We start from the raw sequence: 21,588 nt of genomic DNA, 5'->3' as shown, positions 1-21,588 counted from the left end.
ACCGGAAAAGTCATGCTCGCAGACGAAGGATCTTTACTCGTGCGTGAGATAAACTCTGACCTTTAAATGCGTGATATTTGCCTCGGAGATTATTAAAAAAAGAAGTGATGAGAGGGATTCACTAACAGCTACGGTTTCAGGCAATCCGTTATGGTGGCCACTTGATGGACGGTCCACGTTGATAAATCACCAGGCCACGTGTACGGCAGTAAATTATTATCACATATTCCGGTTGTCGCGGATTTACCATATCATTTCCCGCGAAGCAGACGTCCTACCAGACCGATTATTTTTAAAACCGCGATTATCGCCATCGCCATGATTCTCTCTGTCCCGCGCTTGCTCGTCCGGCTCACGTGCGCACGACCGTCTTATCACGTGCCAAAGCCACCTCCGAAAATTCCCGCCTGTAAGTACCCCTACCTACACAGCAGCAGTTCCGGAAGCGATCTTCTGGAAGCTGAAATGGGTGATGCGGTCGATGCCTCGAAGCTCTGCTCGGATTTCATCCAAGTTCTTCGCAGCCGGCGATCGGAAGAAGGTAAAGATCGATTCCGAAAACCTTGGAAATCTCTGCTTTCTCTTCCTTTCTAGTGTTGAATTATCGCGTACCTCAGAAAATGCATGCTTTGATTACGCGCTGGAGTCCGTACATGTTGGGCCCGTGGTTCCGTGATCCGGACCGTCGATTTGATTCTCTCTGCTGTGGATGGTCCAGGGCCGAAAAATCATCCCGATGCGATGATCCTAACCTTTTGATCGGTGATTTGCAAATAGACGGTTAAGAAAATAGATAAATAAAGATGCTGCACCGATCGACGGGAAAAGGTGAACGATCTAAGCGTTCTTCAAATTTCGGAGTTCTTTTTAGCTTATCTAGAATTTCAGATCAATGGTGTGGGCACCGAACCATGAGCCCCATGGCTCCGCTTGTGCTGAATGCTATGTCTCGTCGATCTATGCATTTGCTGGACCGAGGACCTTTAGATCCTTTACCTATTTTAAAATGGAAGTGCTATATCATGTTCTGGCAATATTCAAATGATCTCCTATATTTTCGAAATATCTTTGATATTATATTTATCTTCAGTTTAATGATACCAATAACGTTGGTAGCGATATCGATAACGTCGGTAGTATCAAAAATTTTAAGTATTAGCAATATAACACTAAGTATCACTAAAGTATCAATATCACTAATGTAATCATTAATATTTTATTTTAAGTGTCGCTTGTATTATCAATGCATCAATATCGCTAATGTATCGCCAATATTTTCGACTATGTAAATTCTAGGTAATACTTGTATCATAAGTATATTGACGATATTTCAATAATATCGGCAATGAATTAATATCATCAAAATTTTGTTTATTAGAAAAAAGTTTATTTAAATTTTTTTTCATGGACACATGATTGTATGTAGTGTTCAATTTGTTATTGATAATATCTCAAAATTATCAATATCGTAACATGTGCGATATTGGGACCACAATCTTCTCTTTCCTTTCCAATTGTTGATAATTTCTTGGTAAAATATCACGTGTTGTTGATATTTTGCAATATCGATGGATGTTTGAATGGAATGTTGGATAGTTAAATATGCCGGATGGAATAGTTGAATTGATTTCTTACAACAACACATGCTTTTAAGTCACCATTAAATGGAAACTTGTTATGTATCTATTCTTTTTGTAATTTTTTTATTTCTACATATGCAAATATGTACATTTTAACATCACCTAAAATTTTGCTGAAAATTCCACCATTTTTCTCATGTTTCCTCGCATTTCCCGTCATTAGCGATATTATCGGCAATATCGATATTGTTTCCGTATCTTTGGCTAGCGAAACTTATAACGATATTGATACTTCGAACACTGGTTGTGGGTATGCCACACCATGCTTGAGTATTAGTAATGTATAAGCAGTGCATGAGGCACACACTTATGCTCATAGACCGTCCATGTTGTGGGCCTTGTCATGGACGGAGCATTGCCTGAAATCCATACAGATTGGATGAGTGTTGAATTTGCCGACTCTTGACCTTTTCTTTCATAACTATCTGTGAGATTTCATAACTATCTGTTGGATGACTGACAATTGGACGGTTAGGATTGTTTGATTAGTGTAATGTTGGGCCTCCTACATGCACTGTATGGTCCACAATTTTGTACTGTCTGGATTGTATACATGAGGCCACATATCCACTGACCCATTGCCATGACATCCTTATTGTTCACTCCCCAAGTATAGGGTTGTGATGTAGTAATAAACTCGGTGAGACCGAGGTCGAATCCCAAGGGACTAAACCTTGTACGTAATCTGAAAATAACTCGAACTAGAACGAGAAAAAGATGAAATCTAAATCAGGTGGATTTGAGGAATAATGGTGAAATATTAAACTAAAATATGTAGAATTCAAAGGTAGGAAACTAGGGATTTAGAGGATCCACTTGTAGAGATCAGGAAGATTTATACTTGATTCATGAACTCAACTAGACTTCGAGTCCCACCTTTATCCAGTTGGAAGATATACCACTAAAACACAATCTGAACTTCTTTTGATCTAGTTTTCAAAGAGATGAAAGGTATGAGAATTAGAGTCGATTCTATCACAAAACCATACCCATGAGACAAAGTAAATAACAGAACTAAACTAATTCATAACCAATCAAAAGATGCATGAATGTTAAGAAAGATTCTGTCATCAAACCATGTCCAAGGGGCAATGGTGAACAACAGGGCTTCCTAATTTCACGACAAAAAAAAATAAGGGAAAGAAAATACTCAAAGCCATCGCAAATCCGATTAAATCGGGTCATTAAACAGTATCATGCGTGTAAATCCAGGCAATAATTGGGGTCTAATATATAATATTTGACCCTCAACACAACCCCCAACCAGCATTTTGCTAGCCCCGAGCAAGGTATGCGAAAAATAAATTGAGAATTACAGAACAATTTCTATGAACTCAAGTAAATTTTAAAAATAATCCAGAAATAGAAGTCTAAGATTCATGATTGTTGGCATTACTTTCTCCTGAAATCAAGCTCACGGTAAATTTCATAATCAAGTTCAAATATTCATCTATTAATTAGAACAATTCTAAACATCGAGTTCCATGGGAGTATAGTGTAATCACGGCTTACCATCATTAAGAGATCCAATTGTCAATTCTATGATACATTGATGATCGAATGAGCATTCAAGACAACCAAAACCTAAACCAGAAATTGCCTTACAATTCTTTTTTCTTTTTTTTTTCCTTTTTTTTTTTCATTCTTCCAGCTTTTGATTTTTCCGTCGAGGGGAAAGGGAATCGAATCCACACCTATAAGGAGCAAACCTATGTTGAAGATCGTACACCCAACCCTTTCCTGATGACAACTATTTTTTAGCTGGGTATTCTTTTTTTTTTTCTTTTTTTCTTTTTCTATATTCTTTGTATTGAACAAGATGGACAATTCCCCGGGTTGGTTCCTTCCATGCTTATTGAACACCAAGTTACAATTCCATATCGAACTGAAACCTTAATGTGCAAGCGAGATGTGTCCTGTGAATTCATGACTCAATCAATGTTTACAACTTCTAATAATGGATTAACAATTCAAACTTAGCTGTGAAATCTAACAGGTAACTAATTCCAAGAGTCATAAATTACCAACATCATGTATTTTGCAATTCCAAGTGTCCCAAATAGCTATCAAAATCACTCTGAATTCATATGAAATTCCAGAGAAATTTTAAATTTTCACAATTTTCGCTCAAGACCAAGAAAACACTGATTAAGACTCCTAATCTCCCACTCCCAACCTAAAATCTACATTGTCCTCAATGTAAAAAAAATAATCATGCAATGCATATGGGACAACGAAAATATAAGAGTGATGGAAAGATAGTACCTGAACGAAAGAATCAAGAGGCTTTCCAAAGATATCTACGTAAGAGTGGGTCAGCACAAGGGAGAAACAAATAGAAGTAAAATAAAAATAACAAAAATAAAATCCTACCTACACCACTTTCGTAGGTACTCTCGATTGCATTTAGCTTATACAACAAGCCTTTAAACCCCTAGGTTGCCCCTAGTGGACGAGTTGTAGTCTCGTGAGGGTTTGCAGCAATGTTACCCACAAACATTGAACTAACTAACTAAGAAAATGAAACGGAATGAAAAGCTGGGTTGGCTCCCAGGAGCGCTAAGTTTACCATTTATCCTAAAGCAACATAAAGGAAACTACCCTAGTCTTATGAAAATAGGAAACCTACCTATACCTCCATCAGACTAGGAGATCAATCCTGGTAAACAGGATCAGTCAGAGGTATGGACATGTCCTCTGAATCAAATTTCTCGATAAATGGCTTTAACCGATGTCCATTTACTTTAAACTCTTTGCCATTGTCAGGATTTCTTATCTCAACGGCCCCATGAGGATACGCAGTGACCACAATATAAGGGTCAGTCCAACGAGATTAAAGCTTACCTGGAAAGAGATGTAATCGAGAATTATATAAAGGGACTTTCTGACCAGGTGTGAATAATTTTCGTAGAATACGTTGGTCATGGAACGCCTTCATTTTGTCTTTGTAAATTCTCGAGTTCTCGTACGTATCGTTCCGGATTTCTTCAAGTTCATTTAATTGAAGTTTACGTAGCGAGCCAGCGTTGTCCAGATTGAAATTCAGATTTTTAATCGCCCAGTACGCTTTATGTTCCAACTCTACAGGCAAGTGACAAGCTTTACCATAGACAAGTCTAAAGGGAGACGTTCCAATAGGGGTTTTAAAAGTAGTACGGTATGCCCATAAGGCATCGGTTAATTGGATTGACCAATCTTTACGATCAGGGTTAACCATTTTCTCTAAGATATGTTTGATCTCCCTATTGGAAATCTCAGCTTGTCCACTTGTTTGTGGATGGTATGAGGTGCTCACCTTATGAGAGATACCGTATTTCTTCATTAAGCTCTCGAATGGTCTATTACAAAAGTGTGAGCCCCCATCACTAATGATGGTTCGAGGCATCCCGAACCGCGAAAGAATGTTCTCTTTTAAGAATTTAATGATCGTGTGATGGTCATTATTTCGGTACGGAATTGCTTCGACTCATTTAGTGACATAATCTACGGCGTGCAAAATATACAAATTTCCAAATGATTGGGGGAATGGTCCCATGAAATCGATGCCTCAGCAGTTAAATGTTTCTATGATAAGGATAGGATTTAAAGGCATCATATTTCGACTAGATAATGCTCTCAATTTTTGACAACGCTCACAAGCCTTGCAAAACTCATGAGTGTCCCTGAACATATGGGCCAATAAAAGCCACACTGTAAAATCTTGGCCATGGTCTTTTTAGCAGAAAAGTGACCACCACAGGCCTGTGAGTGACAGAAAGAGATGACACTCTAGTGCTCATCGTCTGGCACACATCTCCTCAAGATTTGGTCTGGGCAATATTTAAATAAATATGGATCGTCCCAGAAAAAGTTGCGTACCTTGGTAAAGAATTTCTTCTTATCTTGTGCAGTCCAATGCGTCGGTATGGAACCTGTGGCAAGATAATTGGCAATATCAGCGAACCAAGGCGAATGGGAGACTCTGAACAGTTGTTCATCAGGGAACATATCATTGATATGGGTCGCCTCAGGGGAATCAGAGGTATTAGGGCGAGACAGATGATCGGCCACTACATTCTCTACTCCATTTTTATCTTTAATTTCCAAATCAAATTCTTAGAGTAGAAGGATCCATCGTATCAGGTGGGGCTTAGAATCATTCTTAGAAAGAAGATACTTAAGTGCCGTATGATCTGTGTAGATAATGATCTTGGATCTGATCAAGTAGGACCTAAATTTATCCAAAGCGAACACTACGGCTAGGAGTTCTTTTTCCGTACTCGAGTAGTTCACTTGGGCAGAATTTAAAGTTCTACTTGCGTAATGAATGACGTAGGGCCTCTTATCTTTTCTCTTGCCTAGAACCGCTCCAAGAGCATAATCAGAAGCGTCGCACATAAGCTCAAAAGGAAGGCTCCAATCGGGTGGCTGCATGATAGGTGTAGTGGTTAACATGCCCTTAAGCTTGGTGAAAGCTTCCTGGCATTGCTCAGTCTACTCGTATGGTGCATCTTTTTGAAGTAGATTACATAAAGGACGAGAGAGGAGACTAAAGTTCTTTATGAATCGCCTGTAAAATCCTGCGTGTCCTAAGAAGGATCGCACGTCTCTAATGTTCTTGGGTGGAGGTAGGTTAGAGATAAGATCGATTTTTGCCTTATCCACCTCGATTCCTTTGGACGAGATAATATGTCCAAGGACAATTCCCTTATGAACCATGAAATGGCACTTCTTCCAATTAAGTACCAAGTTCTTTTCTTCACATCTTCTCAGCACACATTTAAGACTCTCCAAGCACTCGCTGAAAGATGAACCGAAAACAGAGAAATCGTCCATGAAGACCTCTAGATATTTCCCCACCATGTCAGAAAAGATACTCATCATACATCGCTGAAAGGTGGCAGGGGCATTACATAATCCGAATGGCATCCTTCGGTAGGCAAAGGTGTCGTAGGGACATGTAAATGTGGTCTTTTCCTGATCCTCAGGGGCGATTTCAATCTGATTGTAGCTTGAATATCTATCAAGGAAGCAATAGTAAGAATGACCAGCTAGCCTTTCCAAGATTTGATCAATGAAGGGCAAAGGAAAATGGTCCTTCCTTGTGACGGTATTCAGCTGTAGTCAATGCACATTCTCCAACTAGTAGTAACTCTAGTTGGTATGAGTTCATTATTGGCATTGGCTACGATGGTGATCCCGGACTTCTTAGGAACCACCTGCGTTGGACTCACCCATTGACTATCAGATATGGGGTATATGATACCCACATCTAATAGTTTAAGAACCTCAGCCTTAACCACTTCCCTCATGTTTGGATTTAGTCTACGTTGTGATTGCCGAGCTGTCTCAGCATTATCCTCAAGATAAATGCGGTGAGTACAAATCGAAGGGTCGATTCCCTTGAGGTCCGCTATCGTCCATCCAAGGGCTCCCTTATGCTCAATGAGAGTAGATATAAGCATACTCTCCTGTTCTTTCTCCAGGTGGGCAGAGATCACCACCGGGTATGTCTCATCTTGACCTAAATAGACATATTTCAAATCAGAGGGCAAAGGTTTTAGGTTAAGCTTCGGTGGCTTGAGGTTAGACAGTAGAGGCACTACATCAGTTTGGGGCAACTCTTCAAATTGTGGCCTCCACCGGTTAACTTCAAGTACCGGTGCAGTATCAAGCAAGGCACACATCTCCCTAATCATGTCATCGTCAAAATCATGAGAGTGGGCCAGGCACGTCTCTAAAGGGTCAGAGGATAAGGTCAGAGGTGTCGTATCTTCCACTAAAGAGTCAATCATGTTAATGTCGTGAAAATCGTCATCATCCTCTAAGTTTCTGCTGTTATTGAAAAAGATGTTTGACTCCAATGTCATATTCCCAAAAGACATAGTCATGACACCATTCCTGCAAATGATAATTGCGTTTGAAGTGGCAAGGAATGAGCGACCAAGAATGACGAGGATCTGAGTGCTCATGTTATTGATGGGTTCGGTGTCCAGGATGATAAAATCTACAGGATAGTAAAATCTATCAACTTGGACCAACACATCCTCAATTATCCCTCTTGGTACACGAACAGTGCGATCAGCTAGTTATAGTGTAGTTAGGGTGAGTTTTAATTCACCCAAACCTAACTGTTTGTATACCGAGTAGAGAATCAGATTGACGCTCGCTCCTAAGTCAAGAAGTGCATGATCAATTCGATGGTCCCCGATTACACATGATATGGTTGGGTTACCGGGATCTTTGAATTTCTGTGGCACGTCTTGCTTTAGGATGACACTCACTTTCTCGGTCAAGAAGATCTTCTTTTGAATATTCTGTCATCATTTGGTCATGCATAAGTCTTTCAGAAATTTGGCATATGAAGGTATTTGTTTTACGACATCAAGTAGAGGAATGTTGACTTTCACTTGTTTCAACACCTCTAGGATATCCTGAGAGTTAGAGAGAGGTTTTGGTGCAACCAACCGTTGGGAAAATGAAGCAACTGGCTTCTCTAGAAGTTCCGGTTCTAATTTTTCTGGGGCTTCACTAGATCCATTATTGTTGTCCTCTTCTAGTTCTTGAGGCTTTTCGGGCCTAACCGGAAGGGTTTTATCAATGATCTTCCTACTCCTAAGAGTGGTGATGGATTTAACGTGCCCCATTTGATTTGAAGAGCTAGGATCACTTATCTCGTATTGCGATTTAGGATTGGGGAGCGGTTGTGCAGGAAGCATCCCCTTTTCTATAACCGTCATAAGTGAATCCATCTTTTGTATAAAGTCTCGCATTGCATGGGTCAGCTCAGTTCTTCTTGAGGTTTTCCTTGATTTGGATTTTGATTGAAGAAACTTTGAGGGGTAGCAGTTTGTCCATTTCTCCAACTAAGGTTTGGGTGATTTTTCCAACCAGGATTATACGTATTAGAGGTTGGTCCATTGAAAGGTCTTTGATAATTATTTACGGCATTAGATTGTTCATTCAACACTTCTCGAAAGGCAGGTATTGTAGGGCAATTTTCAGTTGTATGAATGTTGCAATCACAGATGCCGCAAACACTTTCATTAACCTTATCCTTCTTTCCTTCCATGGCCTCAACTTTCCTTATGAGCGTAGTCACTTTACACTTGAGATCATTCTCTTCTTTCAAGAGATACAATCCACCTTTCTCCTTTAATTGAGTCGGCCTAGACGTGGTGTTCGACTTTGGGTAATAGTCCCATGATTGTGTTTTTTCAGCAAGACTATCAAGGTAATCCCATACCTCGTCAACATTTTTATTAATGAATTCTCCATTACACAGTCTCGACCATTTGGCGCATGGAAGATGTCAGTCCATCATTAAAAAAAATTTGTAATGCGCCACGTTTCAAAGCCATGTTGTAGGCATGAACTGACCAAATCCTTAAACCTTTCCCAACATTGGTAAAATGTTTCATCCTCCTTTTGAGTGAAGTTCATGATTGCTTTTCTAAGGGTAATCGTTTTATGATGTGGAAAGAATTTCTTTATAAATTCCCCTTGCATATCATTCCATGTGCCAATGGATCTAGGACGCAGTGAATGTAACCACGTCTTAGCCTTCTCTTTTAAGGAAAAAGAAAAGAGTCTCAGCCCGACTGTGTCCTCAGACACATTTTGAAAATATAAAGTGGCTCTGATCTCATCAAACTCTTTCAAATGTAGATATGGTTCTTCAGATTCAAGCCCATGGAACTTAGGAAGGAGTTGGATAACCCCTGGCTTAATGTCCATATGTCCTGTATTTTCAGGAAAAATCATGCATGAGGGCGTACTCACCCCCGCTGGTTGTAAATAATCTCATAAAGTACGTGGCGGGGGTGCTTGATGCACCTCATTCTCATCCTGAATGTCCTTCACCCTAGGTTGGGGTAGAAGAGGTTGGTTTTCAGCCATCACTTCAATTAACTCAGGGGATTTCGAGTGGTGTCTAGTTTTGCGATGGATAGTCAACCCCTCAACCAATCCTCCTTCAGTCAAGAGACGTCGAGTGTTGTTACGGGCCCACTTGGGCATGAAACACTCACAACCCTCAATCAAATTCGAAACCTAATCCTAAGAAAGGAAAAGAAAATCTAGAAAGAAAGAGAGAGTTGGAAAGAAGTTGCCACAAAACAAGTCAGTTTCTAAAGAGAAGGTCTAGAGTTAGAAAATCCTTAAAAAGAAAGATACAAACAAACCAGTTTTTAAAAGAAGAAATTCCTAAAAGAAAGTGAAAAATTTTAAAATACATTAGGAAAGTCCTAAACTAGAAAGTAAGTTATTAAAAGAGATCTGAAAAATTAAAAGAAGAGAAAGAACTCACCAAATTAGAAATTTCTATCTTAAAGGCCTACAAAATAGGAAAGTTAGTTTCTAAACAAAAATTCTATAAGTAGAAAATTAGAAAACAAAATTAGATTCTAAAAGAGTTAGAATTAGAAAGTTACTAAAAGACAAAAATAGAAAGTTAATTTCTAAAAAAGGAAATAACTAACCTAATTTCTAAAAATAAAAGAGGAAAGTTTCTAAAAATAAACTATTTCCTACAAATAGAAAAATACTAGAATTAGAAAATTTCTAAAATTCAAACCCTAATTTTGAAAGTAGAAAAAGTAGAGAAATTAGGAAGGAATTACCAATTTAGAAACTTATGTCAAGATCCTACAAAATGGGCAAACAAGTTAGTTTTAGAAATAAAAATCTAAAACTAAAGTTAGTCAAATTCTAATCTTAAACTAATTCTAAACCTAATTAATTTCAGAGAATCGCAACCGTCAGTCCCCAACAACGGCGCCAAAAACTTGTTCACTCCCCAAGTATAGGGTTGTGGTGTAGTAATAAACTCGGTGAGACCGAGGTCAAATCCTAAGGGACTGAACCTTGTACATAATCTGAAAATAACTCAAACTAGAACGAGAAAAAGATGAAATCTAAGTCAGGTGGATTTGAGGAATAATGGTGAAATATTAAACTAAAATATGTAGAATTCAAAGGTAGAAAACTAGGGATTCAGAAGATCCACTTGTAGAGATCAGGGAGATTTATGCTTGATTCATGGACTCAACTAGACTTCGAGTCCCACCTTTATCCAGTTGGAAGATATACCACTAAAACACAATCTGAACTTCTTTTGATCTAGTTTTCAAAGAGATGAAAGGTATGAGAATTAGAGTCAATTCTATCACAAAACCATGCCCATGAGACAAAGTAAACAACAGAACTAAACTAATTCACAACCAATCAAAAGATGCATGAATGTTAAGAAAGATTCCGTCATCAAACCATGTCCAAGGGGCAATGGTGAACAACAGGGCTTCCTAATTTCACGACAAAAAAAAATAAGGGAAAGAAAATACTCAAAACCATCACAAATCCGATTAAATCGGGTCATTAAACAGTATCATGCATGTAAATTTAGGCAATAATTGGAGTCTAATATGCAATATTTGACCCTCAACACTTATGGTGTAGCAAACACACTGCGCACCAGCCCCTCTGAAACTATAGGATACTTTTATTTGAGTTTGATAAATATATAGCTCAGGAAAATTTCCCCATCTCTTTCCTAACTCTTATCTGAAAATGGAGTTTTATTATGACAGAGGTTTGATTCATCAACTTTTTCTTTCGCAGTTCCTCTATCTGTGGAACCTTCAAGTCCTGTTACAGATCCCTTAGATCAGGGAAGTCCAGCTTCCCGTGAGGTCAGGATTTCCTTTGAAGTCTTTTGTAGATTTTTGTCCATTCTGCATCTTATCATTGATTTTTGTTCACGTGCGCACGCGCGTGTGTGCTTCTTTTGTTTTTTTTGGCAGGCGATGGAGTCTTGCCCCAGGGAGAATATTACAAATTTTAAGGATGTGTTGCAAGAAGAAAACCTTTACTTAATTACTGAGGTAAGTTGTTGATTTAGTTTTTAGGTAATGATATTTGAATACTGTTATTAATTGGAGGAATACTACTATGGTGGCATTCCTTTGGGATTTCCATGGAGTGCTGCCCAAAATATCTACGCAGAACATGTGGCAGGTGTGTGTGGTGATTCACGATTGTATTGTTTAGTGGACCATTATGTTAATGTACCACAGCTAAAAAATAAGGGTGATTGGATCATCTAGTTTATACCGTATACATCAAAATAAGTGTTGCATGTGTATCAGTTTGCAAATAGATAGACTGTGAAAAAATGAGCAACAGTTCACTCTCAATGGAGGTACGAGTGAATGATGAAAACTTGAGGTCAGCTCTTTATCATGGGATGGAAATTAGACTTAATTTATTTATCTATTTTTTCAACGGCTAGACCTAATTTTTTCCATTTATGAAAAATGAAATTTGGATACTCCCATAATCTTAAATTCACATAATTTGTCCGATACAGCTGATTTTCTTGTCATTATAGCAGCTTTCAGTATCATTTAACTGGATTTATTTTTTTCTGAATTCTGTCAAGCCCACATCTTTCTTCCCCCCCTTTCATCAGCTATTTGTTTGTTTATTTCCATTTGTAGGCTGATGAGCAAGGACGCCTGCCTGTGCTGATCTTGAGCATGAAGGAAAGCAGACAGAAAACCAGGCCAGCTATTGTATTTCTGCATAGCTCTTACAAAACCAAGGAATGGGTGCGGCCATTACTCGAGGTACAAGTCAAACACTGCTGTGAATTTTCTCATCTCTTTGTCATTATACAGAATTCACAACAGCATGGCTTCTGAACTGCCAATTTCATTTCCTTAGGCGTATGCTTCACGAGGATATATAGCTGTTGCCATTGATTCTCGCTACCATGGTGAACGGGCCAAAAATACAACCACATACATAGATGTACGTAATCATCCGCAGATATCATGTGTTAGTTGAATAAGGAGATTTTTATTATTATTATTATTTTTTCATGCAATCACGATCTTCAAAATAAAAATAAAAAATCAGTACTATATGGTGTTACTTCTTTTCGTGCTTCCATTTAAAGTAGCTGGAAATTTAAATAAACAGTTATTTAGCAAGTATCATGTCTTAATAAAATAGTCAGTTTCAATTGCTGATTGGTTTCTGGAATTTGAATGCAGGCTCTTGTATCTTCTTGGAAGAATGGCGACACAATGCCTTTCATATATGATACAGTAATACAGTGACCTTTTGTTTTCTAGCGGATCATATGTGCTTCTTTTTTCTTCTTTTTTTAATAAATGAAGTTACATTAAGTTTTAGCCATGAACAATTCTTCCATGGGATTTTCAATGAATAGGATTATAAAATCACCATGGCAGGTATGGGACCTGATAAAATTGGCAGACTATCTTACACAAAGGGAGGACATTGATTCTTCTAGGATAGGGATTACTGGTGAATCTCTTGGAGGTTAGATAAATATTCATTGAAGTTATATTGAGGGCGGCTTGAATTTATAACACTTACATATTACAATTGAAACTTGAAAGATATGGATCTCATTTACCATTTCCTTCATGCAGGCATGCATGCATGGTTTGCTGGTGCTATCGATACCCGTTATGCAGTGGTTGTCCCCATAATCGGCGTTCAGGTGGGCAAGATGAATGATTTCTTGTGATTTCTCGTTATGTACCCAACACATGAATTGAAAAAGTTGCATCTATATTGTTTGCAGGGATTTAGATGGGCCCTAGATAATGATAAATGGCAAGCTAGGGTTGACAGTATAAAACCCATGTTTGAAGGTGAGATTACAGATGTCAGTCCTTTTTACTAATCCTACCTGCACAACTATCTGGCACAACCTTGTGTATAGCTGCAACGAACTCTCTCATGCTCTTAAAAAGGCTTCCTATTTGATATGCTACATATGTAGCAAGTAACGTGGCTTGGCCAAGCCATTGTCAGGAATCCAGGATGTGCACTAGGTGTCCTGGTGACTCCGACAAACCTAGCATGTTGATGCGTCTGTTTGCATTAATTAGCAAATACATATGAACTCACATGCTTCATTTTAAATATAAATAGGTATTTCTTTTGGTTGCAGAAGCACGGATTGACTTGGGCAAGAGCACAATCGATAGAGAAGTAGTGGAAAAGGTTAGAACCATTGTTTTAGTTTATGTTATTAGATGCACCTATATCTTGCAAGGAAAGTCTAAGTGTCACGCCCCAAAATTCGGTACCCGAGTTGGCCAGACCCGACTCCGAATCTCAAGACATGATTCAATTTTAAACATTCACAACCACACTTAATTAAAACTCATTACAATAAACAATATTCATCAAATATAATCTTTAACTATTACAGCCTAAACTCACTTCTAAGTTCCTGCTATACAATTTATTATTATTGTTTTTTTAAAATACAAATACAGATATGGCTACCACTAAGCCGATGGTTAGATCCTCAGTCTGCTTCGCCTCGACTAAACTCCAAGACCTGAAACACTGTTATTTTGGGTATGAGCACAACCGCTCGTGGGATCTTATCCAACCAAATATGAAAATTTTAAATTTATATCAAACGAATAAATAATAAAAGTACTTTCTGAAATTTCAAAACATGAATCAAAATATTAAATATTTCATATGACATGAATGCGATGCTGGAATCATAAATACTTACTGAATGCCACACTATTATAAATTCAAGAATAAAATTAAATAATCACCACATCTTACAACACCGTACCTAGGTGTATGACCACGTTGCATTAACGCCCACACACCAGTACCTCATGGTGAGGGACTCATTTATACGTTAGCTAGTCAGACTACTGCTCCAGTTGTACCTCTGACGTATGTCCGCGCACATAATTGTACTCATACGCCGTACACAAAGGAGACTCCGAAGGATCCAACGGGTTTTAGGGTCTTTCACCCAAGGGACACGATTGCCCTACTTGCTAGCTTTAGGGTCTCTCACCCAAGGGACACGATTGCCCTACTTGCTGGCTTTAGGGTCTTTCACCCAAGGGACACGATTGCCCTACTTGCTAATACCACAATCAGTTTCTCAATTTTCTTTCTTTTTTCATAATTCCGAAATCAGTATAGATGAATGCATGTCATGAATTATTCCAAAATCAGTAGCAAAATAATTTAATTATTTAAATCCCTATACAATAATGCAAGTTCTATACAAATGTGTAGAAATTCGATGCCGTAAAAATTCAATTTCTGAAATTTACTGAAACATCAAGCTATTTTCTTTACCATTTTTTTAACCAAAATTTAAAATCAAATTAATTAATATTATTTTAAACCAATTAATTTAAATCAATTACTTAAACACAGATTTAAGGTCTAAATCTCAACATCAAATTTCAGAAATGAAAGTTAGATTAAAATCTAACTCTACAAGTTAATCAGATTCAGTAAATGCTAAAATTTAGAAAAGTAGATATTACGTATAAAGGAATTTGACAATATTAATTTAAAGTCTTTATGTCAAATAAATAAAATTTCTAAAATACATAAAATCAGAAAGTTCATAAATGGAGGAGAATCACCCACCTGATATTTGGATCGTCGATTTCTGGACTAAACCATACGCCCACGACTTACTTAGCGTCGCATGCTAGACCTGACCCACGCTTACGCTCTCAACGAGTTTCTTCCACTGACGCAATACATAGCATTAACTTGCTGTCTACACTCGCTGGATGCATGAGAAGTCGAGTTTCAGGACACCATCTACCAAAAGAAAATAACACCTAAGTGGTCTATTTAATGAATGGTTTGGATTTCAGGTTAGTCTATTTAACCATGGCTGTTTCCAATCAATGTTTTCTACTGTTCGTGTTGTTGGGCTGATATGGTATGTAAGATGAATCACTGTTTAACAATCAAAAATATCAACAAGATAAATTTTTATTTCAAATTAATAATTCTAAATATCATTTTGTTAAAACTTTAATAATTTAAATACTTAAATAAAATATTATTTTTACTATTATTTAATTTAGGAATTACAATGAAATAATGTACAAGAAATTTTATTTAAATTCTAACTTTAATTAAATAAAATTTTTTTACTTAAATAATGTAAAATATTAGCATAAAAATATTTATTATTTTTATTTACTAAATTCTAAAATTAAATTATTTTATTTAGCACATAAACTTAACAAACAAACACACACACACACACACACACACACACACACACACACACATATATATATATTGAAATAACTTGATTATTTTATAACAAATTTTAATTTCTCTTTGATAATTCATTGAGAATGTATATTTAGGTTTAATCGGTAAAATATTTAAATTTTAATTTAAACAAAAATTTTGAACTACAAGGAAAAGATATATATATATATATATATATTAAAAATCTAATATTATACTTTATAAAAATTTTAATTTAATAAAGTTTCAAATATACATTAATCACTAAAATTTCAAAGTATAAAAATCTAATCAATTTAGTTTTAATTCCAAAATTTAAAAAAAAAAAAAAAATTTAAACTTAAGTTCATTGAAATTTAATTTAATTAACTCTTCAAATTTTAGAATTAAAATTTAGATTTTAATCTTTACAGAACAAAAATTATCACAGTGATTTCTATAATATAATATTAATAATGTAATTAAATTATTATTTGATAATTTAAAATTTATTATTATTATTATTATTATTTTATATAACTATTTAAATCTAAATTCAGAATTGTATTATTATTTATTTTTAAATCTAAACTAAATAAGGTTAAGAAAGATATTAATTTGGACTTTGAATACTATTATTATTATATAAATTATTTGTTACCACATTATGTCAGTATGTTTAACCTTGTTTTATAATTGACTATCTAAATTAATAAATTTACTTTTGTTTGATACATTTAATATAATTATTATATTACTTTTATGTTAAATTGTTAATATCATTATTTATAAATTATTTTTTAAAAAAAATAATAAATTATATTTATCACAACTTTTATATATTATCAAATAAAACTTTTCTATTTTGTTATTTATAATATAATCATATAAATAATATTAACTACATGTGTATTAATTATGTAATATAATATTATCTTACACATGTTTACTTTAATTATGTTATATATTTTGTCATTATTTTTTTTTTTTTTTTTTGTAACCTACAATTATATTGCATTACTACTATATTATTACGAAACATAATATTTATATTTTACTATACCTTAATGATCTTATAAACCCTTTTATTTTATTTTATTCTATTATATATCATATTAATACTGATTACATATTACAATTATATAATTTATAATTTGTTATTATTATTATATATTTTTATTTTATTTTCATAATCATATTTGCTTATATATACTTATCAATCTTACATCACTTATATACACAATTCTACGTAATGAATCATCAATTCTTTAAATAATTAATTATATATTCTGTTTGTACTGTAAAATATTGTAGGATATTATAATTTATTTGAAATTTAATTTAATAAAGTTTTTGCTTAACAAAAACATTTAAGAATTAATAAAATAATTTTAAATAAATTATTTATTTTATTCTGTAAATTTATTTTATTTCATTATTAAATATTAAAAAAAAAAATAGAAATTCCTAAATCAGTAGATTCCCTACAAAAAAAAATATTCAACTGACAATAATATTTCTACGAAAATTTGGATTAATTAAACATAATAAAACTGAAAATGGTAAATTTCAGGTTAAGATCACCTACCTTAAAGTCTGACGATCCGGTCCCGCTTTAATCCCTCTCTTGATTTACAGCGCTCTCTCTCTCTCCCACTCTAATTTTTTTTTAAATTTGATTGATTCCTTCGATTCTTTCTCTTTTTCTTTTTGTTTTTTTTTTTTATAAATGATGCGTAATGGAATGGAGGAGTGGAATTATGGGACGGTTTCATTTAGTGGGAGGTTCGGCGGCCATTACCGTACAAAAAGGAAGAAAAGTGGAGAAAGTGGTTTAGTCGTGCGGAAGATATAACTTTCATTTTTTATTTTTTAAGATATAGTGGGTCCCATTAACAATAATTTAAATCTAATCCGTCCATCATCTTGGTCTGGCCAAGAGAAGATATAAGACAAAAAATGAAGCTGATCCGAAACTCAGGTGAGCCACACACAAGCGGACGGTGGACTTGGTTCCCACAAAAAATGGGTTGTTCTTGATTTTTATTTTATTTTTTAACAACAATCTAGTGGTTAAGATCAGATTAATCTCAGTGCAGAGTCAATAGTTGATGTTGGCTAGATTTGGATTAGTTAATAATTAAACACGTGGTCTTAAGTATATGAATTGAGAGAGTGCATTATAAATAAACTTAAATATATTCTACTAAAATCATGTAATCATTAATGACATTAATTAATAGTTCACACTAAGCAAAACGATCACACATCAACGGTCACATTTTACATGAGCCGATAGATGCATGTGTGCATGGGTGCGTGGATGTATGCATGGGTCTATGTGTGTATACTCCAATGAAGGCAATTGTACATATATGTATGTGTACGCACGTGTACCAAAAATTTGGATCATTACACTAAGTAGTTTCATAAGGCCATGTTTGGATGCACAGGTGAATGCGGCATTCTGATTATATTCAAGCAATGTTTGACATATCATCTGATACCGGTACATATTGCCTGATGCATATAGGTATCGGAATGATACGGCTGTATCAGCCTGATACATCCTAGTACAAGGCAATATGGGGCAATACAACCCCATATTGGTTGTGAATGGTTCGATACACAAAATCGGATTTGCAAACCATGTGTTCAAGTCCAACTTGTAAGTAATGCAGGCCCACAACATGGAGTCTAAAGGAGGAGATCACACTCTGGTTATTCCATTTATTAGACTAGTTACCGCAACCCAATACGATAGTGGATCCAAACACATCAGTTCTGTTTTATTTTATTTTACAGATATTCTGGATCCCCTGCTAACTGGCATTATATTAATCTCCATGCCACTAACCTCTTCTCTGCCTATCGCTTATTTCTGCAGAAAATCTCATAAGCTGGAGTACCATCTTATGTTATTTGTTGTCCAAACAGGTCTGGGATAGGATCGCGCCTGGTCTCGACTCCCAATTTGATTCTCCTTACACTGTTCCGGTCATTGCCCCACGCCCTCTGCTCATTTTAAATGGTATGTTTGCTTCTAGTCATGGTGTGCCGTAACGGCTGTCATGGGGCCATAAAGGCCGTTATGTAAAGGTGACGGCGGCAACCGTTACACGTTACGGGGTCGTAAAGGCTATAACAGCCAAATGAGTCATAAAGGCTATTACAACCCCCATAACAGCCCGTTACATCCCTATAAAGGCCTTAACATCTCTGTAACAGTCCATTACAGTGCCGATACAGGTTTTTCAGTTTTTTTCTCAATTTAAATAAATAAATAAATAAGAGAGACCATAAAGGCCATTACGGGGCCATTATAGCCCATATCATAAAGGTAACAGTGGTGGCCATTACTGCCACTGTTACCGTTACGGAGTACCTTGCTTCCAGTACTTCAGTCACCAAAAGCTAGATTTTGGGAATTGGCATTGGTTTTATCATGAAATAACCAAAACACCTAATTATCAAAATTTTCTATGTTGTCTATTTTCACTTTCGACAATGTATCTTTAAGGCCTGTTTGTGAGCTTGGAAAATAAAAGTAGAGAAGTGAGATTTTCTTTCAAAGTTATTTTACAAGAAGGCATTTGTGGAGAAAACAAAATAACAGAAAGGCTGGGAAAGTTTTCGAGGACTTATTTTTTTCTATGAAAATGCATTCATGGAAAATGTTTTTCCACCAAAAAATTAACTCCAACCTGTCAAAAATGTCGTTTTCTTGGAAATTATTTTCAACCAAAACAAGCAAACCTAAAGAAGCCCACATTCAACATCTTTCTTTCATTGGTGGATAGTCTTCCATAGGTTTTCTTAATCTGGATTTTTTTTCTCTCTTTTCCTGTCGATGCATTGCCTTCAAACATGTAGGAGCTGAAGATCCTCGTTGCCCTCTAGCTGGTTTGAAACTGCCCGTATCGAGAGCAATGGAGGCTTATAAAGAAGCCGACTGTCCTGAAAATTTCAAGGTATAGACTATTTATCACTATCCAATGCACAAAGTTGTGAAGACTTCTCATAGACAAACATCTTTGTTTTACAAACTAATTAGTATATAGGAAAGCCCGGATTCCAGAAGAACTGGAACACACCAACCTTAGCCAGGGATGGTGATTGCCACTACAGAATACCCAACAAAGCAAACCTAACCACACTCAACATCAAGAAGCTGAACTTACCCGTAGTCAACTTCACTTGAATAAGATCAAGCCGAGTTACTGCACATCTCAGTTAATCAGACCACACTCAAAGGCTGGACTGTTTTGCCTGGCAAGCTTTATTAGGAATGATCAATTGCCAAAGTCCTTTTTATTGGATTCTTGTTGCTGAGTTTGTTAAAATGTTGATTTGCCTTACCTTTATCCCAGTTGATAGCGGAACCTGGTATTGGGCATCAAATGACGGCGTTGATGGTGAAAGAAGCAAGTGACTGGTTTGACAAGTTCCTTAAGAGGGGATAAACCTCATCATGGTATTCTTCTCCGGTGCTGCTCCTAGCCTTGCTACACAGCCTCTCTCTGAGATTTATTATCTCGTGTACCTAATAATCTATTGTGATGTTTTAAAGAGAGATTATCTGGTGGTAAGCACTACTGCCTTTGTCAAGAAGCACTCAATCTCTGTATGCATGTCATGCATATACAAGATCCAGACTTTCATCTCTTGGGCCCTCAATTAGCCAGGTGAACATACCCACTGACTGGATGCCATTTGAAGAGATACCTAGGCAACGCATTCAATGAGCAGAAATACTCTATGGTCATCTGACTGGTGTTATCTATGGCAATGGCCCATCCAAGGTGGGTAGCAACAGCTGAACTGTCTTGATCTTGCATGTGCAGACAGAAATTTGAGTGCTTGATAATTAACTAAGATAGTAGTGTTTAGCATTTGGATCTTTTCTCACTGTAAGTTGTCAGTTTGTATCAATAAAGACCATCAGGATGTATCTCTACTCCTATTTGTTTAAAGAGCTCGAGAGAGCTTGTAATATCTCCTCTTCATGTGAGTATTGTTTGGAGTATTCCCGATAGTATCTGTATTTCCAGCTCAGCGATACCAATAACATTGGTAGACTCAGAAATTTCAAATATCTGCGATGTATTGCTAAATACTACTAATGTATTGATATCGTTAATATTTCCGACTGTGCAAATTTTAGGTGTCACTTGTATTGCCAATGTATCAGTGATATTTTGATAATATCGCCTATATATCGATATCGCCAAAAATCTGTTTATTAAAAAATTTTCATTTCAAATTTTTATGGGCCTATAGTTGCACGCAGTGTCAAATCCTCTATTGTCAGGTAGGTCGTGCAAAAATGAAAATAGACCTCTGATTGTCAGGTAGGTCATGTAACATGGACCATTTGGCACATTTTCCTATACACGCGAAGACCATCTGGTTTTGCACTATCACACAGTGTGGCCCGCCAGACAAATTTACCAGATCTCACTTTCATGTAGACATCATGGGATTGTAGCGTCCACAGTAGCTTTAGTAAGTTTTCACTGCAGAAATTTATGACCTTGATCTGAGCACATGGCCTTTCAGGCAGAAAACTGAGTGTCTGTCATCCAACATATGCTTAGTCAGTTGTCTTGCTTACGAGGACCTATCATCACGACTGTTGATTTTCTCTGGAGCGATTGGAGCTGAGAATCCATTCGAGCCAGGGGAGATTGAATAGAATAGGTGATGCTTATTTATCATGCATGGATAAATGCTGCGTTGTTCAAGAGTATCCCAACATTATATCGAAATATCTCCAATAGTATTTGTATCCTAACTCGGCTATACCAATAACATAGGTAGTATCATAAATTTCAGATATCAGTAAAGTATTGCTAATATTTTCAACTATGTAAATTTTAGGTGTTGCTTGTATTGTAAACGTACC

General features: G+C 36.1%; 1 protein-coding gene and 1 non-coding gene across 2 annotated transcripts; both read left to right on the top strand.

Moving 5' to 3' along the window:
* The first annotated feature begins 258 nt into the window (after positions 1–258).
* Positions 259–20,676, top strand: LOC131257112 (uncharacterized). Its single transcript, XM_058258202.1, has 13 exons — positions 259–541; positions 11,238–11,308; positions 11,420–11,500; positions 12,116–12,244; positions 12,342–12,428; positions 12,674–12,727; positions 12,875–12,965; positions 13,079–13,149; positions 13,234–13,303; positions 13,606–13,658; positions 18,621–18,714; positions 19,557–19,654; positions 20,054–20,676. Exons 1-13 carry the CDS (start codon positions 319–321, stop codon positions 20,144–20,146), a joined length of 1,215 nt encoding a protein of 404 aa, XP_058114185.1. The 5' UTR covers positions 259–318; the 3' UTR covers positions 20,147–20,676.
* Positions 8,974–9,080, top strand: LOC131222481 (small nucleolar RNA R71). The gene has a single exon (XR_009160062.1). It is a non-coding gene; the product is annotated as a small nucleolar RNA R71 (small nucleolar RNA).
* Positions 20,677–21,588: the final 912 nt, after the last annotated feature.

The sequence above is a fragment of the Magnolia sinica genome, chromosome 1, assembly GCF_029962835.1.
Source record: "Magnolia sinica isolate HGM2019 chromosome 1, MsV1, whole genome shotgun sequence".
NCBI lineage: Eukaryota > Viridiplantae > Streptophyta > Magnoliopsida > Magnoliales > Magnoliaceae > Magnolia > Magnolia sinica.
This window is presented reverse-complemented; position numbering and strand designations above follow the sequence as displayed.